Source organism: Exophiala bonariae (assembly GCF_035927105.1).
Source record: "Exophiala bonariae strain CCFEE 5792 chromosome Unknown scaffold_3, whole genome shotgun sequence".
In the NCBI taxonomy this organism is placed as follows: domain Eukaryota; kingdom Fungi; phylum Ascomycota; class Eurotiomycetes; order Chaetothyriales; family Herpotrichiellaceae; genus Exophiala; species Exophiala bonariae.
This window is the reverse complement of record NW_027042478.1, coordinates 772,827-800,388: the sequence shown is the minus strand read 5'-3', so window position 1 is coordinate 800,388 and position 27,562 is coordinate 772,827. Positions and strand designations below refer to the sequence as shown.

The 27,562-nt window shown below is 49.7% G+C and overlaps 9 protein-coding genes across 9 annotated transcripts; 4 read left to right on the top strand and 5 right to left on the bottom strand.

Annotated features, from left to right (window-relative positions):
• Positions 1-1,957: 1,957 nt before the first annotated feature.
• LTR84_007804 (uncharacterized protein) lies at positions 1,958-4,398 on the bottom strand (the record flags this gene model as incomplete). Its single annotated transcript, XM_064851356.1, has 3 exons — positions 1,958-3,025; positions 3,080-4,134; positions 4,200-4,398. The coding sequence occupies 3 exons, from the start codon at positions 4,396-4,398 to the stop codon at positions 1,958-1,960; spliced, it is 2,322 nt and encodes a 773-aa protein (XP_064710359.1).
• Positions 4,399-7,255: 2,857 nt separating this feature from the next.
• On the bottom strand, positions 7,256-10,075 carry LTR84_007803 (uncharacterized protein; the record flags this gene model as incomplete). Its single annotated transcript, XM_064851355.1, has 3 exons — positions 7,256-8,617; positions 8,753-8,828; positions 8,952-10,075. 3 exons carry the CDS (start codon positions 10,073-10,075, stop codon positions 7,256-7,258), a joined length of 2,562 nt encoding a protein of 853 aa, XP_064710358.1.
• A 711-nt stretch (positions 10,076-10,786) lies between these two features.
• On the bottom strand, positions 10,787-11,436 carry LTR84_007802 (uncharacterized protein; the record flags this gene model as incomplete). Its single annotated transcript, XM_064851354.1, has 3 exons — positions 10,787-10,863; positions 10,910-11,173; positions 11,286-11,436. The coding sequence occupies 3 exons, from the start codon at positions 11,434-11,436 to the stop codon at positions 10,787-10,789; spliced, it is 492 nt and encodes a 163-aa protein (XP_064710357.1).
• A 1,722-nt stretch (positions 11,437-13,158) lies between these two features.
• Positions 13,159-15,428, top strand: LTR84_007801 (uncharacterized protein; the record flags this gene model as incomplete). The annotated part of the gene is made up of 3 exons (XM_064851353.1): positions 13,159-13,793; positions 13,841-14,298; positions 14,362-15,428. The coding sequence occupies 3 exons, from the start codon at positions 13,159-13,161 to the stop codon at positions 15,426-15,428; spliced, it is 2,160 nt and encodes a 719-aa protein (XP_064710356.1).
• A 635-nt stretch (positions 15,429-16,063) lies between these two features.
• On the top strand, positions 16,064-17,041 carry LTR84_007800 (uncharacterized protein; the record flags this gene model as incomplete). The annotated part of the gene is made up of 1 exon (XM_064851352.1): positions 16,064-17,041. One exon carries the CDS (start codon positions 16,064-16,066, stop codon positions 17,039-17,041), a length of 978 nt encoding a protein of 325 aa, XP_064710355.1.
• A 1,223-nt stretch (positions 17,042-18,264) lies between these two features.
• Positions 18,265-20,409, bottom strand: LTR84_007799 (uncharacterized protein; the record flags this gene model as incomplete). Its single annotated transcript, XM_064851351.1, has 1 exon — positions 18,265-20,409. One exon carries the CDS (start codon positions 20,407-20,409, stop codon positions 18,265-18,267), a length of 2,145 nt encoding a protein of 714 aa, XP_064710354.1.
• Positions 20,410-21,104: 695 nt separating this feature from the next.
• Positions 21,105-21,854, top strand: LTR84_007798 (uncharacterized protein; the record flags this gene model as incomplete). Its single annotated transcript, XM_064851350.1, has 3 exons — positions 21,105-21,194; positions 21,257-21,389; positions 21,445-21,854. 3 exons carry the CDS (start codon positions 21,105-21,107, stop codon positions 21,852-21,854), a joined length of 633 nt encoding a protein of 210 aa, XP_064710353.1.
• A 396-nt stretch (positions 21,855-22,250) lies between these two features.
• Positions 22,251-23,468, bottom strand: LTR84_007797 (uncharacterized protein; the record flags this gene model as incomplete). The annotated part of the gene is made up of 1 exon (XM_064851349.1): positions 22,251-23,468. The coding sequence occupies one exon, from the start codon at positions 23,466-23,468 to the stop codon at positions 22,251-22,253; it is 1,218 nt and encodes a 405-aa protein (XP_064710352.1).
• Positions 23,469-25,401: 1,933 nt separating this feature from the next.
• On the top strand, positions 25,402-27,392 carry LTR84_007796 (uncharacterized protein; the record flags this gene model as incomplete). Its single annotated transcript, XM_064851348.1, has 5 exons — positions 25,402-25,930; positions 25,984-26,384; positions 26,455-26,821; positions 26,928-27,029; positions 27,154-27,392. The coding sequence occupies 5 exons, from the start codon at positions 25,402-25,404 to the stop codon at positions 27,390-27,392; spliced, it is 1,638 nt and encodes a 545-aa protein (XP_064710351.1).
• Positions 27,393-27,562: the final 170 nt, after the last annotated feature.

Genomic DNA, 27,562 nt, shown 5'->3' with positions numbered 1-27,562 from the left:
GAGCGACACACATGTTTTTGATTTTTCGATTTCTCCTTGGATTCAATTTGTTTCTCCTTACCTCGTATCTCTTAGCGAGCCAGAGCCTGACTCTCTCGAGATGAGTCGGACTCGGAGATGGCCTCGGTGTTTGACACTGCAGGCAGGTTGACTTCTGTTAAGGTTTTACATCAGATTGATAGGGGAGGAAACCCTACCTATGTAGGTAGGTACCTCGTACTCTCATCACTGTCTGGATACTCGGTAGGGTTTGTACCCGCGTTTCTGCTGCAGCAAAGACTTTGATCCTCACGTAAAATTGCCCAGGGACCGTGGTACCTGATACATTTAGTTGCCTCGCTTCTCTTTCTCGCCATGATCTATCCCGCAAGCTCTAGCTAAGTCAAGTAGGCGTTGGGAGAACTATACCTAGGTAATTGCTAGGGACGGTTTGCGGATCGTATTTGTCCAGAAGCTACGAAACTCTGTTTGTTTGCTGCAGTGGCCAGCGAGCCTCCTTTGAGACTTCCGCCGGCACTCCGGGGTATACCCTTTCTAAGGTTTCCATCTAACTCAAATCAATGCTCCTCCCGGGGTGAATGATTCGTGGTGAGCCGACTGGCTCCCCCGGTAGCACCGCCATCGAGAAACACACCGGTTTTTCTCCAGTTTCTCGATTTTGACCGTTGCAGTGGATATCATTGCTCGTCACTCGAGATCGATCCTCCTTTTAAACTTTCATGATTATGAGGGCTGGAAACCGCTTGGAAAGCGAGGCCGACATTCTTGCTCGAAAGTCGAGATTGAAATGAACAAGACTCCATAAATGTACGTACTACTCTTGTCGCGTGTCTCGCGTCTCTATCTATGTATAGATACAATCCCCTGGTCTTCGTAGTGGATACCGCAATAGGAAATTCCATTTCTTGGCCGAGTGAGGGGAAGATATACTCGGGAGAAGTATCGGGGTTGGACCTTATTTCTGAATGTGTATAGGTTTGAACAAACCCAGACTTGAGGTTCGATCTCAAGTATTTGAGTTGCCAATTGCAACATCATTTGTGCTGACAGCAAGTGGCCATTTTAAGCACCTCTTTGAGAGCCAGAACAATTACTTCGAGTACTAGCACTTGTTGGTCGCAAGCTAGGCGTGCCAATCGATAGCTTACCAGTAGGCGCATGCACGTGTAACGGCAGGTTACAACCGCTAACCATTGACCACCGACCAGGGTGTGATAAATAACCATGCCCACTGCTAAGCGAGTGCTCCGTTGGGGACCTCTGTGAGTTTAGAAGTTCCTGCTAATTCGAAGCTACACTTTGAACCACCTTCACTGCCACTGCGAATGTCATTGCCAGCAGACCAGTGTCACGTTCTCCGAGGGTAGCAGCACGCCACCGGTGAATTCCCAGTCTAGGATGTATCGAACCTCTACTGAGAAGTCTGCATTGTAATGATTCTGGTATAGAGAAATACATAGATTGTATAGCGAGTGTTTTGCCTGAAAAGCTGGCTGAGCTATATCAATCACTTTTTGGTACTCAACAAGACAGTAGCAATGCTTCGCTGCCCGTGTGGAATTGCGCACGGTGGTTGTCTCATAAGAACGTCACCGATGCCTGGTAGTGTCATACATCGTAATACATGCACAAAACACCTTTTAATGTGGTTACATTTCGTAAAGTGTCAAAGCATTTGTTGCGTTCGAACAGAGCAAACACCTCTCACTGGACTTTGAAATAAGTGCTGGGAAATTTGAGGTTTTGTATAGAGCTGCCACCGGGTAACGATTCCCGAGACGTGGGAAGCGGTATCTCTCCAGTGGTCACGCCTGCTGAAAAGATATTGCCAAAAGGCATATCGTCGCTGGGAGTCGTAATTGTAGGCAACTCAGTCTCTTCAATGCCCTTGTCATCTTGACTGGTGGGTAATACCTTTTGGATGCATTTGCTTTCTCGGAAGTAATAAAGTGGATGTTCAAATCCTGTGACCGTGCTCCAGGTGCCCGTAGGACATGACGTCTGAAGGGTTGGAAGTAGGATGCATGTCCATATATTGTAGATGTTGAGGATCCTCTGAGAAACCCGTATCAAAATATTCTTCTGATTGTTGAATGCCAGCCCAATTTTGCATTGAGTTGTAGTCCCACCGGTTCATCATTTGAGGCCCACCGATAGGACTGTCCCAACTATTGCTCCAATTCAAAGAGTCGAACATGTTGTCCATAAAAACCTCCTGATTGGCAGTGTTCAGCACTTGATCACTACCGAATGTGTTGGCAAATGAAACATCAATATAGGTTGGCTTGAAGTTGGGTGCTGCAGATGACGGCGCCGGCATTTGACTGGTCATAGAAGTTGGCGTATTCATGCTGCTTTGGAAGCATTGATCTTGCTTCTCTGAGATCTCGGGAATATGCTTTCTGCTGCCTTCCCACAGTCTGAGTACGACTTCCAGTGACCTTTTTGCAGTAGTTGACCAAGGTTGGAGATCTGCCAAAATGCCCGTTGCCAACTCCACTTGACGTCGACTCTGTTCGACAACCTCGTGATTTAGAGGATCTGCATATAGCGAGAGTAACGGTACCATGACTGCTTGATAGAGTAACCAAGTGGCGTTCCATCCCGATATCTGGCAAGCTTTCTGTGCCCTCCAGGTAGATGCAATATCGTTGATGAGCTCCGCGGAGAGCTCTCTACAGAGCTCAACAGCGGTCTTCTTTTCCTCACATAATTTCTCCCAGGTAATCTTTCTCATCGAATACCAGAGTAAGACAGGTCTGTGGAGAATGATACGATTCGTCAGGTAACGCCATCTCATGACGTTCTTGAGGACAGAAACACCAGGTAATTCAGCCATATTAGGCTGAGGAGACTGGGTCTGGATAGAAGAATGCTTGTACCATTCCAGATACAACGCATCAAGTGCGTGACGTTCATGCTCATCCAGAAGCGGAGAAACAGCGAGACTATCCTCCATCCGAGTACTTATCACAGCAAAACGAACATTCTCTTGAACGAGTGTTAGTAACGCAGTTGACTGGCCCTGCGATTGACATATTAGCATGGAAACAACGTTTGGTGTTGTATATGTACTTACTATGGATTCTTGAGGGGGCTTTGCGGTAATGGCGAAGCTCATGCGTCCCATACTTGGGCGGCCTAGGGTATTTCCCACCCAAGCATCGAGCATGAATACACACCACCATATCCTCCGCCTCATTTCAATAGAAAATGCTGCTTTTTGCAACTTTGCAGGCCCCACTCCCTCCGTATAATCGCGGTGGAGACCTAGCATAGTGGCAATCCTGAGTGTGGCACCCATTATCGCGTTGGCTTGATTGGGGGTTTGTAAGTAATGGAGATAAAACCCGCTCAAGATAGCCAGTGCTTGGACTGTTTCAAGATGGGCTGAATCCAGTGTACTCATATCCAGATGTTGTTTGGCGCGATTGAAATATGTCTGGTGAGTCGTGTCTTCTGAATTACCTGCTGCCACACTGCCCATGGCCAACACGGTGTTCAGTAAGAGTTGCCATCGAGAATCTGTCCTTTGACCGGCCATGTAGGTATCGCGGAAAGTTGTTTCTTCAATCAAGGGAATGAAGGGATGAACGTAGGTGAAATAAGCATTGATCATGGGAATTTCATCCCACGCAGAAGATGAGGAGTCCTCTCCTCGTGCGGCATCTTTTCCTTGTAGCTGGGACTCTGGAGGAGGCGAAGCTGCCCGGCTTGGTACGATACTTCGTTCTGGTGATTTGGCAAGGCACTCTGGATCCAGCCATGTGATGACTCGAAGTACAGCCATGACGGAGGAAATGCCGAGGTACGAGGAGTTTTGTTTAACCGACAAGGAGAGCATGTTAACATCGTCAGTAATGCCTGGCATTGCAGGGTTGCTTGATTCAAAAGCATCGTTGGTGTCATCGGGCATTGGTTGTAGCTGCTCTAGGCTGCCAGCATCGGGATTGACCGGCGGGGGTTTTTCATCCACACTTGGAGTTCTGGGTGATGGTGGGTGAAAGTTGTTGGACTTTGAAATGAGCTCTATGAGCCTATCGCGCGACATGTCCTTTAGCTGATCAGGATGAACGTTTGGAAACAGCTTCTGTAGAACAGCTCGATATTCCTGGAGTGTTTGTGAAATCTTTTCTACAGACCTGGAAGTCACAAAATGAGCTTTGAACCGATCAAGTACTTGTAGAATGATGACTGACCTTCTTGAAGGCATTTGCCTTTGCCGTGGTTCGGTGTAATGACATGATGCAGCTTTGCGATACCACTGACAGGTCTCACACGGGTGCTCGCCATTACACCGGATCTTTCGCCTCCTACAAGGTTCGCAAGCGCGCACTGTTGAAGTTCGTCTCTTGGCCGCGGAAGAGGTTGTCTGATCAGCTTGCTCAGGACTAGCATATTGCGCGGTCTCAAAGGTGTGAAACATGGTGAACTGAGAGGTGAAGAAGTCAGAGATGGTTAGGGTTGCAATCCCAGAGTGTTAGTATGTAATCTTGGCATGAAGACGCGATAAAGCCTGTCGAATGCGAGGGTAGTATCAAGGCGCAAGCGTGGTGGTTAGACGAAAATCTGCAAGCAGATGCTGACCCAGGCGCTTTTGAGGTGAGGTTCGGGTTGTTTGGCCCTGGCGAATAAGACCATCTATGACGATGGCTACTTTTGTACTTGGGGCGACAGGATCGAACTTTTTTGGCGGAGGAAATTGGTGTTTGAAGGTTGGGTGGGAGTGATACGGTGGGGCCAACTAGGATGATCTAGCATAAGCTCATGGGCGATTCTGGGTGAAGATCTTGTTACGGCGAAGTGAGCTGGGGCAAGAGACAGGTAGAGCAAGTACGACAAGAGGGAAGAGGGAAGCAGATCAAAGACATTTGAAGGAGCAGCAATGGATCTTTTTGAGTTATTGATAGGTTTGTACGAGTTCAGAGATAGGGTACCGTATAGGCAGGGGACAAGACTGCGCGACTAGCATGACAGTAGCATGAGGTATACAACAACCCGGTCACAAAGTGGATAGCTGGACGGGTGGAAGTTGAAATGGTATCAAGAATCCGGGGAAATTGGTTGACATGATCGGCCGCATGAAGGGTTAGCGTGACCGAAGTCGACCAGCATTGAGGGGAGGAGCCGGTGTGTTTGAAAAAGACATCAGAGGGACATGACGAAGGGAATCGAGCAGTAGACACGAAACCTCGTTCTGGTTAAAATTTGATTGGAGACGAAGGTGGTGGGATATGTGAAAGTGGAGGCAGTGTAGAACGGACAGGGGTTCAGGAAGTGATCTTGATTCTGGAGGTCAGAAGGGGAGTAAAGTGGTGTGGATGAAGAATGGAGCTTTGACTGCAACTTGAAAGTTGAGTGGCCGGTGGCGGGCCTGGCAACAAACAGGCTGGCAGTGGCAGATGCCAGGATTCCAGAAAGAATGGAATGGGAAGATGCAGAGAAGGTCGAGAGAAGGGAAGAATGAAGATGGGCAGCAGGAAGCTAGTCAATAGATGCGTCACAACGGCGGCTAACTAAGAACTCGAAGTCTAGATACGAGTACTAGTAAGTACGGTAGGTACGGTAGGTACGAGGACATAAATAAGAGGAATTAAATGACCAGGGTTCAGCCGAACAATAACAGCACAGCACATGAATAGGACACGTTAATTGTTGATGAACTAATGTATCTCTTAGTAGCCTGGTGTCTGGCTAACTTAGTACTGCTCGGTGGATGGCTCTTTCCTCATGCCATCCGCACCTGCATGTGCACTTGCACTTGCACTTGCGTTGGTTAAATGTCAATAATGCTCACAAGATGCAAGTGCCTTCCAGTTCGTGCTTGTTCCTCAGGCTTTCCTTCCTTCCTTTTCTTTTCATTTCTGTTCGCTCCTTCTCGAATTCTGCCGTTCATGTCCCGACTCCCGCGTCCGAGTCGCGCCAGTCAATTTCTACAACAGCCAACCTGGGTCTCGTCCTCGGGGCCAGGCCTAAAGTAAAATAGTCTGTAATCTAGTGCACTATACCGAGTATTTGATTTTGCCATATGGCCAAACTTCCCTGCTCCCTGCTCCCGACTCGTACTCCATGCTCCTTGTTCCATGCCCAGCCTCCACCTCAAACCACATGGCTCGAATTTAGCAAAAACGTCTCAGCAACCGAAAATCAGCCATACAGCAACTGGGTTTGGCCTGCATCCACCGGCAGTCATGACCTCTCTGTACGATCCCTAACCCACTCCCAGCGTCATCAATCATCAATGCCCTTGCCATCGCCATCCTCTCCCTCAATACTCCATTCTCTGGCCCCATAAGCTTGTTCACCCAGTGCATCGAACTAGTCCAATTTCATCACTTGACAGTCTCAGACATCGACATTGCACCATGACCCTTCTCAACCGACGATACTATTCGTAGATACACCTACCCTGCCTCGCTTTCGTTAGGCAGGCTTGATCTATCATCCTTCCCACCAATCGTAATAAGAGATTCCCTACCAATCCTGGTTAATTTCGACAGTGCCAGGGCTCATTAGGCTTATTACCTGCCCTGTCCTGCCCTGCCCTGTCCCTCGTAGGCTTGTACCCATGAGGGACAACGAATGGTCCCCACTGGCCGACAACCAGACTCATTCTCCCGAGGCTCGCTCCACTGCCGAAAATCTCCCAATTCTCAATTGCTCTGCTCGTTTGGAAGCTTCGGCCACGGCCTGTCTTCCCAACTCACACTAAGCAAGGCTTGAGATCAGACACATCTCATGGGTCTTGTTGAGAGTTGAGTATCTACTCCGTAGGCCACGAATACTCGGTCCAGGCATCGCGAGGACAGAGTGCACATTTGGTGAGCAACGACCCTGCTTTTAGGCACGACTGCCAATCGGCCGCATACTTGTGACGAGCGCCGATATTCAACCGCCACCCAGAACTCCTTCCACCCACAAACACCATCAAGTCAGACCATGTCATCCTTTGAGAATCTCTGCAAGTAATACACAACTCATCTTACTCTTCCCAAACCATTTGGCTGGCCCCAGGGGACATCCTGTTTGGGCAGATTGTCTTTTCAGGTGGCCATTCTCATCCCTTCGCGATTCATCTTTGAATCAATACTGGTAGTCCCGCCCTGAATTGACTAACTACTCCCTCCATCACATGCGATGCAACTCTGCCTAACGGCTAATCTGGACCCCGTATTGTGGCCATGCCATCCACTGCCAACTACCTCGTACTCCGTACGAAGTAGACTGCGAAACTTTATCTCTCGCCTCCCCTGTCTCATTGTTCCCCTGCGCCCAAGTATGTCCAGTCTAGAGGTTGACTGCCAGCCTTGAGCCCGCGGACTTGAATAGTCTGCGTATCTCCCGGCACTATGTCGATTGCACTATCACTAAGGTGACATCCTTCACGTTCCTCAAACACCAGACACTTGACTGGCCGCTCAGCACTCACATGCATCTCATTGCCAACGACCTTCACATTCACTTTGCGTGAAGGGAATGGAAGGTACTTGAGTGGCTGGGGCCAGTCGGTGTCTCGGGCCACCAATTTACCATTCAACCAGATTCGTGCTGCGAGGACATGGGGCTCTTCCTTCTCGTTATCTATCACTCCTTTGAGAACGTCCGTAGTACCATTGGCCTTGACGCGGATCCCTTTCTGCACAATCTTCTCCTTGATTTCCTGCCCCGTTCGAACCGACACAAACTTGACCTCCACGTCAGCAACAATGTCAATCAACTTTGAGCTTACCACCCATAGCTCCCAGTCCTGCGTTCGGGGCTCTCGGGCATGCGTCACACTCCAATCATGATGACTCCGGCGGACTCCAACCGCCACGGGGGCCAATACACGGGCCATCGCGTAATATGCTGGTTTTCTCCGTAAGTAGTAGTCGACGATCGACCAGCTGGTCACTGGCCAGCAATCATTCAACTGCCACACCAAGGCTCCGCCGCAGTGTCTATCATCACCCCACTGCTTGCGCCAGCCACGATAGCCAAACATGAGAGCCTCGCATTGGATCAATTGTGTCAAGTGGATGTAGGATTCGAGTGATGTTGACGTTCTGACGTTCTCCACCAGGTAAGTGGCGATCCGTCGCTCATGTCCATCTGCTTTGTTGTGAAAATCGAGCACATGACTCTGGGGGTAGAGATCTTCTTCTCTCTCCACAAACGACTTGATCGTGGCAATATGTGGGAATGCCTCCATCCCAAACTCGGAATTAAATCGTCCTCCCAGAGAGTCAAAGATCTGATACTTCTCCTGCGTGCCATGCCACACATTCCACTGATGCATATCGCCCACGGTGGGGTCCGAGCTGATCTTCCCATCTCCCCACGGCGACCCCGGATGGTAGGGAATCCACGGGGCCTCGCGCGCCGATACTCTTGGAAGCAGCGACTCGTAGATGTACCGCGCCGGGAAATCCGACTTCAGCCAGTGTTCCTCGTTCTTGTCCTCGTAATCGTAGGTCAAATGCGCCGACTCGGCCACCTGGTAGTCTTCGTTGTTCCCGGCAAATATCACAATGCTCGGATGGTGGCGAATTCTCCGAACATTAGCCACCGCCTCCCGCTCGATCGATTCCAATATATCCGGGAAGCAGGGGTAGTTGCCGCAGCCAAACATAAAATCCTGCCCGCAAATTTTCAACCGTTAGTATGGGGATCCATCTTCAATTCATTGTCCCGGGAGCAGGCCCGGGGAAATGGAGCTGGAGATTAGATTTTTGTTTTTCTTTCTCTCGTATCCATCGTGTTCGTCACGTACCTGCCACACCAGAATGCCGAGCTCGTCGCACACGTCGTAGAACTCGTCGTTCTCATAGATCCCTCCGCCCCAGATCCTAGCGAAATAATTCAATCAGCAAACAAGAACTCATCCAGTAGTAGCGTCTTTTGGGATAGGGGGGAGCAATGGTTAGGTGGAGCGCATCCGTAGGGCTTTTCATTCTCTCTCCCCCACATACCTGATCATCTTCTGGTTCGCAGGAACCATCAACTCGATCCACGCCCGGTACTTCTCCGGGGTAACGTTGGTCAGGAAGCTATCGGCTGGAATCCAGCACGAGCCGCCGCAGAAAATGTCCACGCCGTTGATGCGGAAGTAGAAGGACTTGCCCCGAGCATCGGGCTCCTGGACGAGCTGGACGTTGCGGATGCCGATCCGCTTGCTCTCTGCGTGTAGCTCCGTCGCGTCGTGGAAGATGCTCGCGCTGACGGTGTATAAGCTCTGCCTGCCGTAGCCGTTGGGCATCCAGAGTTCGGGATTGTCGACTTTGAGCTGGCCAGAAGCTTTGCCGTTCGCTCCTACTTCTGTGTCAGTCGAGTCGATTAGTTGATCTCCCAGCTTGATTGTCAGTCTTGCTTTGAGGTGAGGATGCTCTGAATGTGCTTCGACGTCTATGCTCGCGTCGACCGTGGCGGACTTGTAGTCGTCCGCAATCTTGACATCGGTCCTCAACTCGGCAATCCTGACAGAGTATATCTCCAGGCGCACGGGTCTCCAAACACCCGCACAAACCAATAGCGGGCCCCAATCCCACCCCCAGTGGTATTGGGCCTTTCTCACGGCCAGCCTGGCTGTGTCACCATTGAACGCCACGAATTTGTGGTCCGGATGCTGGTCTTTGATCTCTCGGGCTCGGAGGAATGCTGACGCAAATTCGATCTCTAGATCCAGATCATACGCGCTGCCATGAACGAAATCCGTGACATCCACGCGATGAGGCAAGAACATGTTGTCGCTCTCCAGTATTGTCTTGCCTCCGAGCTTGACAGTCGCGAACGTATCGAGGCCATCGAACGCGAGCACGGCTCTCGCAGTACTCGCCAACGATAGTCTCGGAATCGCAACCCGATATGTCCACGACTTCAGGCCCACCCATTCGGCCTTGATTTCGTTGAACCCGATGAAGGGATCCGCTAGTTTCTTGTTGTCTATCAGGTCTTGTTGCACCGTGGAAGGGACCTTCTTGACTGGTAGCCAGGAGTTGGAGCCGACATCGTCGGTCAGCTTGAAAGACCATCCGAGTGAAAGGTCAATGACCTCGGCGCGGACAGGCGTGTTCTCTGGACCAGATACGTCTCCCATTGTAAAGGGCGAGAAAGAACAAATCACAATCAAGTGGGAGTTGAGAGTAGGAAAGAAAAGAACTTGTGTCTCAAACCAGGGATTGTTGATGATTCTTTAATGGCTGTACAAACCTGAACAGGCATGCAACCCGAAGGAGATGATGGGTAGAATGGGGTATGTCCCTTTGAGACAATAAATGATGCGCGGTCTCATTTCCTTGCAACGCAACCGTGTCTTGCACACCGTTTTCGCACCTGTCTGGGAACACAGGCCCACAGATCCCGAGATGAATGGATCTCAAGACGTAGGCTTTCAACGACTGCAAGTAATGGAAACTTGAGAAGTGGATTGAACAGCTTCAACCTGCCTCGGATGGGATGAAAGAAGTCGTTCAACACCCAATAACAACCATGACGAGACCGGGCGGAGTACAGCCGCAGATGTGCCAGCTTCTAGCGCGGAGCTACATGAGTCCGCGCTCAATTAGGAATGGTCGAATCTACTGAGCACTCAAGTATATTTGGCGACGGCGGGTTGTGAAGCCTCATCGGTTTGGTTTTGTCATACCACTTTGTGGATGAGTTTCCAATTCGACATGAGGTCGCAAACATCATTTGATGACCGCTTTGCTTATGATTTTCATAGATTGAATTGCTTCGCTCAGACACATCACTGTTTGTATGTAGATAGAAGCAGATAACACGTCGTTGGGACAGTTGAACATATGTACTACCATCCCCAGGTCCCCGGACCACCTTTCATACGACCTTCCAATTCACTCGTCACCCAACCGCCATAAAAATCACCTGAAGCACGTCAATAAGCCAAAGGAATCCCAGCATAGAAACTGACCTTCCTGGGGTGCGACTTTCTCGTCGTCCACATAACAATCCCAGGGAACACCGCTGGCGTAAAAGGAGAGGTATCCCTTGATGTCCTTGAACGCCGGAGTCGGTGCTTCATAGCTCCAGATCTTGTTATCGATCTGCTCTCCGGTGGCTTTGTTGGTGAGACTCCAATATGTAGCCTTGCCTTTCCATTCACACAGTGACGCCTTGTTCGGTATCTTTGTCAGTTTGAAGGATGAGGTGATGGAATCTCGGGGGATGTAGTAGGCTATAAAAGACCCTGTTACTACTGTGCTTATTGCAAGCAACGATCTCATGGGAAGCGATCATGACTCGAGAGCTTGGATTGAACATTCATCTTAATATTCGTTCAGACCTACTTGGTGGATGTGTCGTCTCCAACGCCCAATATGCTGCCGTTGTATCGGTCACGGTTTCATTGCCCCATTTGATGACCAGTCGCCTTGCTGTCAACTCTAACAACGGGGGTCGAGGGAAATTGTGCACGTTCAGCTTTGCTTTGGCGGCCATGATTATTGCTGATGGAACTAATAGTGAGATATGTTGATGGCCCACCTGGTAAGTATTTAGATGAGACTGAATATCACCAAAATGAATGACGACATCTATGTTGTCTGACATCCTAATTTGGGTTTAGTTTTTGGACCTGAAAGACTTCTCCAAAATCTCCAAACTGGTTGCACTTTCTGGGAGTAATGGAAACTCGTATTATTGAGCCTGGTTGCCGCCAGAGTCACATCAGGATAGGGAATGCTTTCTAATTCCATAAGTCGAACGTTGTGCGAACCACGGCCTAACGACAACACCGATTCCCTCAAATCTGAGCGGTCCTAACCCATCGAAAATAGCAAAGTGTTGCGACATCTCCCATTGAGGCATTGCACACACGAAAATAGATCGGCTTTTACAGATTCTTCTGCGGTTTTAGCGATGTTGGTGTCAAGCAAAGGCCTAATCTGGTGTCATCTTGAAACATAGGTACTTACTCTGTGGAGAGTCGTTGTCGGTGAGACTAGGTTTTCGCCGAAAATCATACACGAGTCTCAGACTTACTCCGTAGATACCGAGTACCTCGTAAGGCTACAACAGTGGCAGGAACAAACATGGGGATGGCTTACCAACTGGGGGCCTCGCGCCTCTAAATCGTGATTTCTTCGAAACGGCCGCCGATTGTGGACTCCGGCCATGTGTGTATGGCTCCACAAGCGTTGGATCAGATGTTGGTGATCAATAACTCGTAACAACCATTATTCGCGTGTTGAAGTTTGATAGCGTTGCCTCTTGCAATGTGTATAATTCGTCGTTGCAGATTTGCTAGCATCGACAGGAAAGTCGGATCTTAGACACCGTCGAAACCGGCTTGTTTGTCAAAAGACGGGATTACAGTGTGGTCGCAATATTAGGAAGTTGATGCGATCATGTTCTTGCGAACAGATCCTTCGTGCCTGGTCGTCTCATCTCATGTCCGTGGATGAGATACCTGTAACGAGTACTACATACCTGGTAGGTATCTTTGATCGATAGGATTGGTAAAGTCCGTCCGTGGAAAGTTTCCAAGCCTCAAGTCCGGCGGTGCTTGGCCCCTAAAGTTAGCAGCTTTAACCGCCCACTACTTCCTTTTCAGCCAAAGGATCATCACCATTGCTACCTGATTTTGCCATCGTTTAGACAAATACAGGTCGGTATCAACAATTCCAGCCGGGGGGATTGGACCTGTTGAACCACTGGAGCCACACTTCTGTTCAAAAGGCTTCCAAGTGCTCCAATCCACTGGTACAGCCACATTGATGGATCCCCAATATCCCAGATCCTGTCCTTCATGATCCTATCCCAAAGTAGTGAGCTTCGCTGCCTCTTTACGTGCTGATTGGGGCTACCGAGCGCTGAATGGCCACTTGACGGCATTTGAGGCTCTTTCTCAAACCCTTGGAAGGCTTTGTTCTCTTCCTGCCTGAAATGTCGGGCGAAGATTCAACATGTCCGACATGGCTGGCCCCAATGTTCGTCTTCAGGCGAGCCAGAACCGTTGGATGCTGCGAATGAACCACTCCTGACTACGAGTGCCTCCCAGCTGCCATGGAGAGCGGATCAAACGACCGATCTTCCCGGCATCTGATCGTGAAGATCTGGTAGTCTTTAAAGGATGTTGGCTTCCCATGTCCCTCATAGTGGTTTCTCGAACGTCTTTTCATCCGCGTCAGAGGCTGATCGTACCTTGCTTCGTCGAGAGCCATGCCGCCACCACCAGTATCCCCAATTTCTATCCCAGCCGCAAAGTATGGCCAAGGTCCGACTCAGGACGAGGATATCGTCTCACCGTTGCCGCCTGATTCGGTTTTGGGCAATGGTTCACGGAGACCCCAAGCTTTCCGCGTCAAGCGCAAGCCAGTTCCTCGGCCTCCTCCAGCAAGATCAGCTTCATACCGACCAATCTCAAGAGACTCGAGACCTGAATCACGATGGTCGAATGGGTTGAGACCCGAATCGCGAAGATCTGGACGTCCAGAATCGTCCAGGAGTTTCTCCGCTGGCTTCGCCTGGATTGGTGAAGCGATTCTCTGGCCAACGAGAAGACCTTCACAGCGCTCGCCCAGGAAGATCGAGGAACCCCAGATGAGAGAAGCCACGCTACCCCGACGTTTCACGTCAGTCTATGATCCTCGGATGGAGCGTGGCTTATCAATGTATGACCCGGACCTCGACATCAATCAGCATGTGGAGGAGCCCAAGCTCGACTCGACTGTACAGAAAAACTTGGCGATGCTTGATATGACATGGACTTTACCAAGCTTCAAATACTCATATGTTGAGTCACAAACTCGTACGAGTATCGACATAGCTCTTGCTGCCGACGAGCCATCAGAGTGGTAAGTACTCCCATCTCATTGGATCTCATGTGCTCAACATGACCTAGGCATATATCCCCATTTTCACTCGGAATGATCGCACTTGCATTGGTGTGTAGTATCTTCCTTGTGGCACTCGATATGACCATCGTGGCCACTGCGATTCCTGCCATCACCGATGAGTTTCACTCCCTTGACGAAATCGGTTGGTACGGAAGTGCGTTCTTCCTCACCATCGGCTCCTTTCAGGCGACATGGGGGAAATTGTACAAGTACACCCCGTTGAAGATCTCATACCTAGCTAGTATCGCCATATTTGAGGTCGGATCATTGATATGTGGCGTTGCAAAGGACTCCACTACTCTCATCGTTGGAAGGGCCATTGCAGGAATGGGTGGTGCAGGCATTGCATCAGGTGCATACATCGTGATCGCTTTCTCGGCACCACCAAAGTATCGTGCTATGTTTACGGGTATTATGGGCGCAACATTTGGTCTTGCGTCGGTCATTGGTCCCCTTTTAGGAGGTAACAAATCCCTATCCTTCAGTACATCTTGACCTCTTTTGCTGACGTGACGTTACAATAAAGGCGTCTTCACCGATCAACTTTCGTGGAGATGGTGCTTCTACATAAATCTCCCAATCGGTGGTGTAGCTACGGCTATCATTGTGGCCTTCTTTCATGCACCAGTTCAGCCAGAGCCAGCAACCCGACGAGAAATCGTTCTTCAAATGGACTTTCCTGGAACTTTTATTCTAATGGCCGCCATCATCTGCTACCTACTGGCGATGCAATGGGCAGGAACAACCAAGCCGTGGGATGACCCATCTGTTATTGCCACTTTGGTATTGTTCGGCCTCTTGATTGTCGCCTTCATCGCCGTCGAATACTACCAGGGGGAGAGGGCTCTGCTGCAAGGCCGACTCGTCAAGGATCGTACCATAATGGCAATGTGCGCTTACATATTCATCGTTGCTGGTGCCTTTTTCACCCTCCTCTACTTTCTACCGATTTATTTCCAAGCAGCACTCAATGTCTCGGCAGCGAAATCAGGAATCGACAACTTACCTTTAGTGCTAGGAGTCTCCTTATTTTCAATTGTCTCAGGAGCCCTCCTATCCGGTTGGGGGCTATATATCCCAATGATGATCTTTGGGTCTACAGTGGCCAGCGTCGGTTGTGGCCTTATTTACACTCTCGATGCCGATTCTACGTCTGGGAAATGGATCGGTTACCAAGCCTTGGTCGGAATAGGACTAGGCCTCGTCTTTCAGATCCCCGTCATCGTGTGTCAAGCAATATGCGAATCCTCAGACCTGTCATCAGTCTCGGCGATCGTGCTATTCTTCCAGACAGTGGGAGGCTCCATCTGGATCTCGGCAGCCCAGGCGGGTTTTGCAAACAGGATGTTGGCAGTTCTCCCTCAGAAAGCGCCCGGTGTCAATCCAGCTCAGGTCCTCGCAACAGGTGCTTCGGAGCTACGACATGTTTTCGACGCCGAACAAATCGACGGAATCATCTCGGCATACATGGAAGGTCTCCGAATTCCATTCGCAATCTGTATCGCGTGTGGATGCTTGTCTTTTATTGTGTCATTTACTCCCAAGTGGGAAAGTATCAAGGGAAGGGTGAAGATGGATGCAGGGGCCGGCTGATTTCGGCCGTTGGGAAACGAAACATAATGATAATGCTGGTATTGTATAATTGATATATTTACTAATTGACGAAATGGACAACATGGAGTTGAGCAACAGCCACGTCGCTTTTCATCGGGGACCACTTCGTGTTTTGATGTGTGACAGGCAATGACCTCGGCAAACCTAAATCCGATATTTACTGATCACAACCAGTGTGCCAGACACTCGCCAGGATTGTGAAAAGCCTATCTTCATAAATTGGAGAGCACCACACTTCGGGAGAATTGCTCCCAGTGACCCCCACCAATCACCGGTCCTGCTGCACGCCTACCACTGATGGCGACATCCACCGAGATTTGATGGCAAGAAAGATGACTACGTCAAATTGCTCCCAGTAACGTCCAAGAAAAATGCCCACCGTGCTCTCGGTGATCATCGGGGAAGAACGTACACCTTGCCCCTCCGCCTTCCATCTCTTGATTTTTTGATCACCGACGACGAAAGCCTTGTGAGACACCAAAGCTCGACTTTTACATGTTTCAAAGATCTCAAGCTGCCTGCAAGTCCTTCGTTGTCAACATCAACTCCAAAGTCAGACCTGTGCTGCGTCCTTCCCTCTGTCAGAATCGATCTTCCCTTCGGCACGAATCAAGATGGGGTCTCTCCTCCTAAGCGCAGCATCTGGCGCCATTTTTGGTTCTGCGATTACCGCGTCCGGCGTCTACCTGCCATCGGTGATTGTTTCGCAGATGGGACTGACCAACTTCCACATGTTGAAATCGTTTCTGGCTGCCAGCGCGTGTAGTGCACTTATAGTCATTGGGGCGAATCGAAGCGGATTTGCCAAGCTGCAGCACCGATCTGATTCTTCATACGGGTGGTTTGCGAGGTACGATGCAAATATTGTCGGTGGTCTCCTTCAGGGTCTGGGGATGACTCTGACTGGCGCATGTCCTGGAACCGTTCTTGCGCAACTCGCTTTAGGGATCAACAATGCTTGGAATATCGCGGCGGGTTGCATCCTTGGAGGTATCGCATTCATCAAACTTGAGAAGCAAATGAAAAGGTCTACCGCATCATCACGAAATCCTGTCCCTCTCAAACACACCGTCCAGGATAAAACTGGCTTGTCAACGACCTCTACAGTCCTCATCTATGAGGTTCTATGTCTTCTGATGATTACCGCTGCCACATACCTTGCACCAACAAGACAGCACTGGTTGAACCCTATTGCTGGCGGCCTGTTGATCGGCATTGCGCAAGCGACATCGGTGCTGTTTACACGAAAAACATTGGGTGTCTCCAGCGCTTACGCAGACATCGGTGCATACATCTGGAGCTTCCTCAACGGCACGGCTGGCCCCGGCCTATCCAACATCATCTTCGCGTCTGGCGTCGTCACAGGTTCTAAAATTATGTCTCAATATATTCCAACGGCCAGTGAATCCGGGTCACCCGTTTCCCTACCCGCCGCAATTGTTGGGGGATTTGTCATGGTTTTTGGTGCCAGAATGGCTGGTGGTTGCACCAGCGGCCACGGTATCAGTGGCATGGCTACTATGAGTCTGAGCAGCTTCGTGACGGTGGCTAGTATGTTTGCTGGTGGCATTGGAGCATCTTTCCTTCTGTGAAGAAATGTACGCTTCACCTCCTGCGTTTGCTACGACGATCGACTCTAGGTCCTGTGATTCGATCTCCATCTGCATGAAACATATCATTCAATTATTTTTGCTACGTACCTTGTGCCACGATTGTCACTGCTCCTGACAAACGGCCTTGGAAGTCACATAGCTCAATTTGGCCCCGCCATCTTTATCTACATAAGATTCCTACCTGGAGAGGCTCCGTGCCGGAATGCACAAGCGGTCCTCTCGCCCAATCCTGGCCCAGGACTTTTTGCTCTTCGCCTGGCTGTGGCACGATCATGACAAGGCTGAAAAATCTGCCTCACATATTAAGTGAAGGCATCTTTGATGAAGTCAATTGCAACTGTTCCGACTTCGAGAACTCATTTAACAGAGGTCGCGCCAAATCACATCTTTGAAGTGCACAGCTTGAGTCGCAAGCCACCCTAGGTGAACAACGTGAAGTATACATTGTGGTCAATCCAACGCTGCCGGGGCATGTAGTCAATGAGCAACACTCTGCCCACGGGAATGTTGTCCAAGGACCAGGTCCCTATAACTATCAATAGCAAAGGTTTTGTTCAACGCCAGCACTCATGTTACAAGGCATTATGAGTCCTGCTACCGGTCGGATCATACTCCCCCTGTTGGAGCCACAGCAGGACCACAGGACCGGCAGGTCACGGGACCGCCTAATGATGCGATAGCTTTGTTTACTTCAAATAGATAGATACTCATTACTCGATTCCAGGAGGGGCCTGGGAATCAATCAACCAATCAATCAAGTCTACAACAGTTCATGTCCTGTTCTGTGAGATCAACCCATGCCACCTCCGCTTTGGTCAACGGGTTAATTAACCATCTCCGATTATCACAACAATTCCACGGTGTACAAAATGCGAAATATGTTCGGACAGGTCAGAGATGATTATGACTTTGGCGCGTGCTCAAAGAGGACGACGACCACACTAAACACAAATCCATTCTCAGCGCAAGAGCTGCAGTACTAATCAACCAGGCCACTGAAGACTTAAGCAGCCAAATTACCAAACGTTAGGTGCTAAAGACTTCACGACAGAAAGTACCAGATATTCCTCTAGTGTATGTTGGACATCAAATCTTCGTGTATCGCTGTACAACCAATACCAAAAATGATACTGGAACACCAAACTCTATTATAATGTATCTCGATAGCCGCTCGAATCAAATGCCATGTGGTTTCGTAAATGCTACCACCCGAATTTCTCCACGCAAACTTCGATATTCCACCCTTCGCAGGCTAGTTGAGAAACCATGTTTCTGATATCGCGAACAAGACCGTCAGGTCCAGAGACGATGACGCATATCTTTTCTCTCTTCCGGTCTTTGATGCTTTTGGGAGGGAGAGAGTGATAAGATGAGCTCGATGAGCTCGTTGGAGCATCTTCTTGTTCTCCGAGCAGAGTGTGGGTCGACGTATCGAGGGTTGTTGTAGATGAAGAGCTTGATATACCAATAGATGTAACCCACTCCCAGAGTTCGCTCTTCATGTCAGGTCTTCCGCCGTCTGGTCCTGGGCGCCTTGTGTCGTACGTTCGAGTGATCAAGTTGGTGACCTCTTCAAGGTTATCCTCCTTGGCTGTGTACTCCATATCAAGCCTCACATTCCGACCGTCAAAGCCGAATGCACTCGCCTTCGGGACGATGGAGATCCAACGTTTATGTCTTGGATCTTGGCGAACCCAGAAGTGGGAGAATTTTCTGGTGTCAAAGACAGATCCACAATCAAGCACTGTTGGCGTGTGTTTCGATCCGTCCTTGTAGACGGTCCGCAGGTTGACCACTGCATTGTGTTGGTTCTGCTTCTTGATTTGATGGTGCCAAGCCAAGGGGTATGTCACAGCAATTCCACTTCCACCAGCAACAAAGCATACACGATCAGAATGATTTGCAGCTTCCGGTGCATGCATTGCGCCATGAGGGCCTTCTAGGATTACCTCACAGTGCTGATGGTGACGTGCATAGTTGAGCAGGTCAAGTGAGAACCCATCGATTGATCGAATGATCAATTGCAGTGGCCATGATTTTATACCCACTTCTTCTGGGGGAGCAGGAGAAGCAATAGTGAATGGGTGTGTCTGGAAGCGATGCTTCGTGCCCATGCTTGGTACTGTTAAGAAAAGATGCTGGCCAGGTTGCCAGCCATGATGAAGTCCTGTTCGCATACCAAAAGTCCTTTGCTGTAAATCAATGTCGCAATGAACTAGTACAGTTTTCTCATCTGGAGCCACTTCCAATGTAGCAATGAATTTCCTGCTAGACAGAGTACTCCGCCAAAAGACCCTGTCAATCGCCCACACTAGGAAGGTGGCGACCACATAAGGCTTTGCTGTGGGATAATGAAAGAACAGAAAAACAAGCGCAGCTGCTTGAAAAGCTATGTGCAAACCGAGAAACGCTTCATAATACAACTGACGAAACCAACCTGTACTAGTGGCATAAATGACGAAGTAAGACAAAATTGCCACAATACCGAGGTAGACTGTCGGAGAAGTAAGGTAGATAATAATGGTGTAGCCCAAAGGACGAAGTATAGTATACCAAACTGTGAGCATTCCGAACATATGAATCACAGAAAATATGATCATCCATTCGCCTAGCCGGCGATGGAACAAATTGAGGCCCTCATAAGACCAGCCAGTCAGAAATTTGATCGGTTGATTCGTCTTCGCCGCCAGAATGTAGAGTACAGGCAGATTGACGACGAAGAGGAGCCCTGCCCGGTCTCCAATGATGAATATCCATTCTAGTTGCAGGGGAGCACGGAAAAGTAGATAGAACAAGTTCAGAGCCGCGAACAAGAGAATTGATATTGTTGTAGCATTATCCGGCAAGACGTTTACCCGGGATGTCAAAGCATAGATAGGACGAGGTTGATAGATCAGACATGCCTTGAGACGATTGAGGAAGGCAGGACGAGGACGAAGGACAGTTTTTTCGGAGGCGAGCAATGGCGTCGTCTCGGTGTTCTTCGTAGCAGGAAATATAGACGCCTCGTGAAGAGTGCTGCTCGAGGAGGAGGAAGTGCTTGATGACGAGGTAGCGAGGATATTTGACGCGTTATGTGCCTGCCTCTTTCTATGCCATCGTCTGGCTCTGTGATATAACGTGACTGAGCATGAGATGGCTATGATAGAGCCAATTGCGAGGTAGTACGTGAGGATGAACTTGCGATGCCAGAGGATGGCTGCGATGATCCTGCGGATATGCTCCGGATCGAGGGTGCTCGGAGGACCATGGCCTCCGCTCTCTTCCAGGGCCTTGAGAAGAGTGCCTGTAGATTTCAGAGGCAATCGAAGGATCTTTGAAAGTTCCGCAGGATGGAGTTCGTCCATGGCCTGGACTGTTGGTCAAGTTGGAGGCTCGAGGGGAGGAGAGAGAGAGAGCGGGCTGCAGATTGATAGACTGAGCAGGCAGAGATCTTATCGTATCTGATTAGATTTGATTGCCAAGCCCGACATCGCTTTGAAGTCTTGGCAGATCCTTCCTTTCTTCAGCCTTATCCCCGTAAGGCTCTCCAGGGCTAAGGCTCTTCATTCATCATCACACATATATTCCACACTTTCAAGCGTGGAACATTGCAAATGTACAGCCTTCGTTGAAAGCTGGCGATGTTTAATCCGACGTGCTTGTACATTCGATATTAACGCAATACTTATAATCGGATGTCAACTCCGGTTTTACAGATGTCTAACTGGTTGGTTGGTAGGCATGGAGAGCCAGCAATGCTCGCCGAGTGTCTCAAAATACCAGGCTACACGTACCTACCGTAGGTAGGTGCTCTAACGTGAGTATTAACAGTCATTGCCAGGAAGTCGATGCACGAGCCGTCACCAGGACTTCGAGGAATTCCCACATTCCTGCTGTGAATTGCCGTCCAAAACACCACATTCCACGCATGGTTTGCTCACCTATTTGTGTCAACTTGTTGATATACCTGTTCGTTCTTCCTTTGTCTCGACTCAATTATCTCAACATAACCAAGTCGTGTAAGTTTGACGAGTCTTCAAAACTATTAACGACTTCAACAATGTATTCCAAAGGTTTCAGCGGCGCTGCCGCACTCTCCGGCCTCGCCATGGTTTATGCTCAAGGCATGGGCTCTCTCCCACCTTGTGCTGTGAGTTTTCTCTTCAGAGGTTTCTTCGTGTTCAAAGCACAAACTGACAAGATCATTCACAGTCAGGCGCCATTACACAAGCCTTGGGCTCAACAGGATGTGCCCTAAGTGATACTGCATGTATCTGTGCCTCCCTGGCGTTTGCCAACATTGGTACGAGCATTGCAGGCGCCTGCAGTCCTGAAGATGTGAATGGTGAGTTATTGCCCCTTGAGATCGACTGTAGCTGGACACTGACATGAACCAACAGCCGCCATCGCGGCCGGACAGACCATCTGCGCCGCAGCTCCTTCCGTCTCGAGCACCACCAGCAGTCCACCTCCAGGTGAACCCACACCAGATCCAAGCGTTAACAACGATGTGGATGTAACCTACACCACCGTCTCCGGCACCTTGACCTCCACAACAATCATCCCGGAGACTACTCCAGCAGTAAAGACTACCGAAAGCACATCCCCTTCGACCATGCATGGGAACGGCACTCATACGGGACCTTTGACCACCACTGGTACTATCACCGTTCATCCAAGTGGTAGCGGTCCACCTACAGGTACGGGTGCCCCACGACAATCGACATTTATGGGTGAAGGAGCCACTGAGAAGGTACATGGTCTTTTCGCTGGTGCCGTGGGTCTTATTGGTGCTTTGGCTTTGGTTTAGAAATTGCATGGTGTGGAAGATGGAGCAGGAACAGAGATCGCCAACTTGTAAGAACACGTGGCTTGAAAACAGGTAGATACCAATGTGTTGTGATCGGTGGGGTGGTAGATTTAGGGACAGCATCATTCTCGAGAGGTCTTAATATTTATTATCTGCCATAGTATGGATTGCCTAGGGACAGGTGTCACGCAAGGGATAATTTTAGCTAGAAGATGCGACAACTTCGATCGTAGTGAAAAAGAATTTGCTTTGAACTTAATTCTGCACTGATGCCTACCTAACAGTGCAGTGTTGACCATCTCACTCCCTGCGTAACTTCCACTCAAATAAAGGGCGATCGAAGATATAAGCCAGGTCTCGGCGGGATGATATGCTAGTACTTGAGGCCTCGAACTCTCATGCTCCTAGACCACGCCGTCTCTGGGGATCACGATCAGCAAAGGCATTGGGACCTTTTGGTACTCCGACACTCGAAGGTCCCACATGAACGTGTCTGTGACGCATCTTCAATTGTTGCTCGACCTCCAATTGCTTCCGCCTCTCCAATTCCTTGACTTTCTTGTCTCTCTGCTCTTGCAGGTATTCCTGATGCTCACGATGTCTCAATCGTCTCGCTCTTTCAATCTCCCTCGCAGTGATGAAGACCTTCATTGCTAAGTGTGCTCTCCGAGACTGTGTGAGGTCATCCCATAGCAGGTTGATCGTGTCAACACTAAGTCTGCAGACTCTGGCGAGGAGACGGCTCTCGGCAAGGTTGAGGGCTGGCTTCTTTTCGAACATGTTGCGGAGGAAGACTCGTGTCTCCGGAGTCATGCCTAGATAATTTTTGGTTCGACTTTCGATCATGGAGGAGTAATGGCTCTGGACTTGCGCTTCGATCCCGACTCTCAAGACGGGTGATGGTCCATACTTGCAGACATGGTGGAAGAGGCGTACACGGCAATCATAGTCGACAATGCTGAGTATTTGATTGAGTTTGCCTAGAAGTCCATGAGGTAAGTCTAGACCCTCAGGCCATTGTAGCAGGGTTCCCACTGGATCCCAAGGAAGGGTGGTCACGTATGAGATTGAATTGGGATCGATGATTCGTAGTGGGTGTAGACTCTGGAGACCGATCGCAGGCCCAGGATTCCTCCGGTCATTTGGAAGGACAGCGTGCTCGTATACATCGTCTGCTGATGAGAAATTGTGCCTGAAAGCTCGTCCATAGTGGGCTGGCTCTTGGTTGCTGGGTACAGGCAGACCTTTTGACTCCGGATTGGGAACGGCTTTGAAGGTCAGTAGCCCATCTGAATCTCCAGCTTTCAAAAATTGATCGACATTCTTCTCCAGGCGAATCATCGAACCCGATTTCTTGTATGCGTTAAACATCTTCCTCGTCTCCAGCATTAATCTGACCTGTGTCGTTCGCGGTTGCTGTGCAACGATTTCTTCGGCGAGAAGTGTCAGGTCATTCAATTGTGCAGATAACTGGTCGAGGACGTCCTCCTCATGGTTGACAGAAGTCGCACGGGGTGGAGCATACGGAATCTCTTGTAATGCTTGATGGGACAAGGTTGGTCCTTGGTTGAAGGGGTTCCGGGGGTCTGCCCCTAGGTCGAAGAAGAACGCCATGGCTAGACGAAAAGTCGAAAGTGTGGGAGAATGACGTTTGATGTGGAAGCTGAACGACTCATAAGATTTGCTACAACAGCAGCAGAGGGAGAAGGGGTGTACCAGTGACGAGTGGTCCTGGAAGAAGGCGATTCTGGTTGCTGCGCCCTGGCATAAACGACGAGACAAAGATGCGTTGGCGATTCTGCCGCAGAGATGAATGGTAGAGGACCATCCCAAGTCCCCATGGCGACGGTCACAACTGACGGCCAGGGGCAAGAACAATACTAACCAAGCTTGGACTTGTCTTCAATGGTCAATAGAATGTGGCAGTATTCACACTCCGCGTCAATAAAAGCGTTACATTCACAGTGAAGCGCGCTGAGTCAGTGTCGGATTAACTTCACAGTCAAACAACAGATCCACACCTACGAACGTAGATCGAATCACCTACAAGCTCTCAAATCACATTTGCTCAGTTCAATTTGTTGAGTGGTTACTAGTATTGTGAGCATAGCTGATGGTGTTGTACTCTTAAGCTACTACATCGACCACAAGTAGATAAAGGTCATAAAGGGGCATCTGCCTTCACTTGATGTGCCTTGTGTTCGGTGAAGCCTTAACCCTGGAAGTGCAATGTGGCAGTGGCGTAAAGTCTTGCCGTAGCGGAATCTCCGACAACTTGAAACAAACACAAGCCAAAGTACTCTCGGTTCAAGACTGCCAGCTCTCTGACCAGGTCTAATCTAGCAATCATAAAGTCAGGTTTTCACGCCAAACATATACAACCGTGTCTTTCTGGCAGCTAACATACCTGTCAAGATCAGGTCGGCATGATCCGAGCAAGGATATCCGATCACCTGATCACAAAAGCGAAGTACGTGATAATAGCGACCGTTTTTCACCATGTCCAAGCATCTATCTGAGAGGGGGATTGATGGATAAGTCCATGGGCTTGAACTCGACCGCATTCCATATGATCGAGCACTTGAATTTTTAGTGTTCTACTATCTCCAAGAGATAACACGTCCTCCACAAACGCTTTCCGTACAGATTGAAGTGCCGAATGTGCGCAAAGACGACCGCTGTACAGTCATCCTCTTTGCTGCGGCCTTCCACCCAGCCTTTTAAGCGTTCAGTCAACGGGACTTCGCCTTCGCCCTTCACAACGAAATCATGGTTGATGATAGGTTGTTCGGCGAACGTCCCGACGCAGTTTTTCACTGTGCAGGTAGGTACCGAAGAGGGGCTGCCTCGAGATTTGACAAAAGCGAGATCTCTCTCATCTTAAATCGTGGGGCACCCGCATTCACTATTCGCGTACTTCTCTCGCGAGCAACAAATATCCTAGAAATGGAAACTGTCGCATACATCCACCAATCTTGGCACGGCTATGTCGCAATTAGGGGTGTTGATCATAACCGCCACCACTCAAACAGTAGCACCATCCTCCAGGAGCTACGCCCAATCAAAATCCAAGCATTAGCTACGTTATCCTCACCGAATGTCTCAGAATGGTATACTAGAGCCACAACTGAGATAGCGCTTCATGTTTGTACTCCTATACCCCAACTTTTTGGAGATTTCCTCTCCATGCCAATGCTTGGCCATGAAGTCCTTTTGGTTCGGTTCACCACTCTCAAAGTACTAAAGACCTTAGGACAAGGCGATCTTTGCTGAGCTTGTACTTCTTGGACATCAAATAGCATCTTGCCGGTGGCGGGGCTTGCTTGGCAGAATTCTTTGTTGATAATGCCTACGGAAAAGGCATCAAGTGCTACCATATACCCCGGAGTTCCTCCACTATGGGGCTCCTTGGCTTTGAGGAGACGTGGTTACCTGAGGTAGGTAGGAGTTGGTGTCAGCTAAATTGTCGTCACTGCGCCCTTTTTCGCACAGAAGCGCCTGAGCATTCCTCAATTCTCACTACCCTCAGACTCAAATCACTTCGATCATGGGTTCAGCAGTAGCAACAACGGCCCCCAGCCGGAGGAAGGTGAGAGAAACTCCAGTCAAAGACAACTGGAAATGCATCATGATATGCTTTGCTATGTCATTGGCCAATTGCCAGTATGGTTATGATACAGCGACCGTGGCCGGATTTCAAGCAATGGTAGGCTTTCTGAAGGTCTACGGATACAAAGACCCTAAATCCAAGATCGGATGGAACATAGAGACTGTTCCACAACAGCTCATCAGCTCATTCCTTCAAATCGGTACCATCATCGGCGTTTTACTTACGCACCTCTTTGCTCGTTACTATGGTCGCAAGCCTGCGATTTGGGCCGCCTCGCTTGTCTCGTTCGTTGCAGCGGGTCTCCAAGTTGGCACTGAGAATCTCATCGGACTCTACTTTGGTCGCTTACTTATTGGGGCATCCAACGGCTTCTTCATCACCTTTGCAAATATATACACCGCAGAAGTTAGCCCGTCCCATCTTCGTGGCGCTATTGTCTCCTTCTTTGGAATCTGGGTCAGCATGGGTGAGTAGTTACAGGTTTTCAGATTTCCTTCCCGGACTAATCAACTGCCACAGGAAGCATGATGGGCGCCATTGCCAACCAGTACTCGAAATCGTACACCAACAAACTCTGCTACCAAATACCTCTAGCAAGCCTATTCGCTATCCCACTCGGATTAAGTATCCTCATGTTCTTCGTTCCCGAGTCTCCGAGATGGCTACTGGTCCATGGAAGATCAGAAGAAGCCCACCGTGCGCTTTCACAGCTACGGGGAGATTCTTTCGCCGCTCACCCAGAGCTCCTGGAAGAAGAGTTCATGGAAATGAAGGAGGGGATCGAGCGAGAGAAGGAATTGGCCACAGCGTCATCCTTCATGGACATGTTCAAAGGCACTGACCGTCGTCGGACATTTCTTTGCTGGGCGGTTGTCCTGTCGCATTCCTCTTCCGGCATTTCTCTGATTGTGGCATATGGAGTAAGTATTTCAAGGACTTGTTCCCCACCAAAAACCATTCGCAGAAAACTGACATACCTCCCCATTGCAGACATATTTCTTCCAGATGGCCGGTGTCCAGAACCCCTTCGTCGCCACGATCCTCAAGTCCTTCATGGGCCTTGTCGGCGTCGCAATCGGCATCTACCTCTCATACAAGAAGCTCGGAAGACGATCCATGATGCTCATTGGACATTCGACCTCTGCTGTATTCATGGCGGGAATGGGCATCGCGCAATCTGTAGCACCCGGCACGCAAGCGGCAGGTAAAGCCATCGTTGGATGTGCGTTTTGCTACCATTTCTTCTACAATGGCTTCTCGGGCGCGCAGAGCTATCCTGTCGCCAACGAGTTGGTCAGCTCCCGGTTGCGTGTCGTCTCGATCGGAACGGCCACCGCTGTGAATATGGTGTTTGCATGTTAGTTAGTCCCTGCTACTTCTCCTCATAACCACCACCTCTGTGCTAGCTAGCAACTGCCGACCAACCACCAGCCGGCAGCTTCTGACTGACCACCATTCCACAGGGCTCACGGCATTCACAATGCCATACTTCATCAACCCGACGCAACTGGCATGGGGCGCGAAAATCGGCTACGTCTGGGCTGGCAGCAACGCCGTGACCTTCAGTAAGCTTTTTACCATCTACGTGGCCCCCCCTCTCCCTCCCTTCCAAGAAACCACCACCGCCAACACCACACCTTATTCAACACTCCTGATCACCAACTCCAACTAACCCTCCCACTCACATAGTCTTCCTATACTTCTTCCTCCCGGAGATGCGCAACCGCACACTCGAGGAGATCGACGAGCTGTTCCAGGAGCGCGTGCCGACGCGCCAATTCGCGAAATACCAATGCGTTTCGACCGAGCGCGCGAGAGAACAGGTCATCCGGAACGTCAAGTTGCAGGGTGAAGATGCCGACGATGCCGACTTGGCGGGCGCCGAGCACAAGACGCTCGAAGTCGAGCATCGTGAGCTTAAAGTGTGAGTGTGAGTTTGAGTGTGAACGTGTGATGAGGTTGGAAAGGGTGTGTGTTGTGATTGTATGTTGGTCGATCGGTGAATGACGGGATTGTGAGTGTCTCGTTCTGAACATGGCTTTTTTATTCCATCCTTGTTTTGCGAGCATAGACAGAGATCGAGATCCCTTGAGCCAGA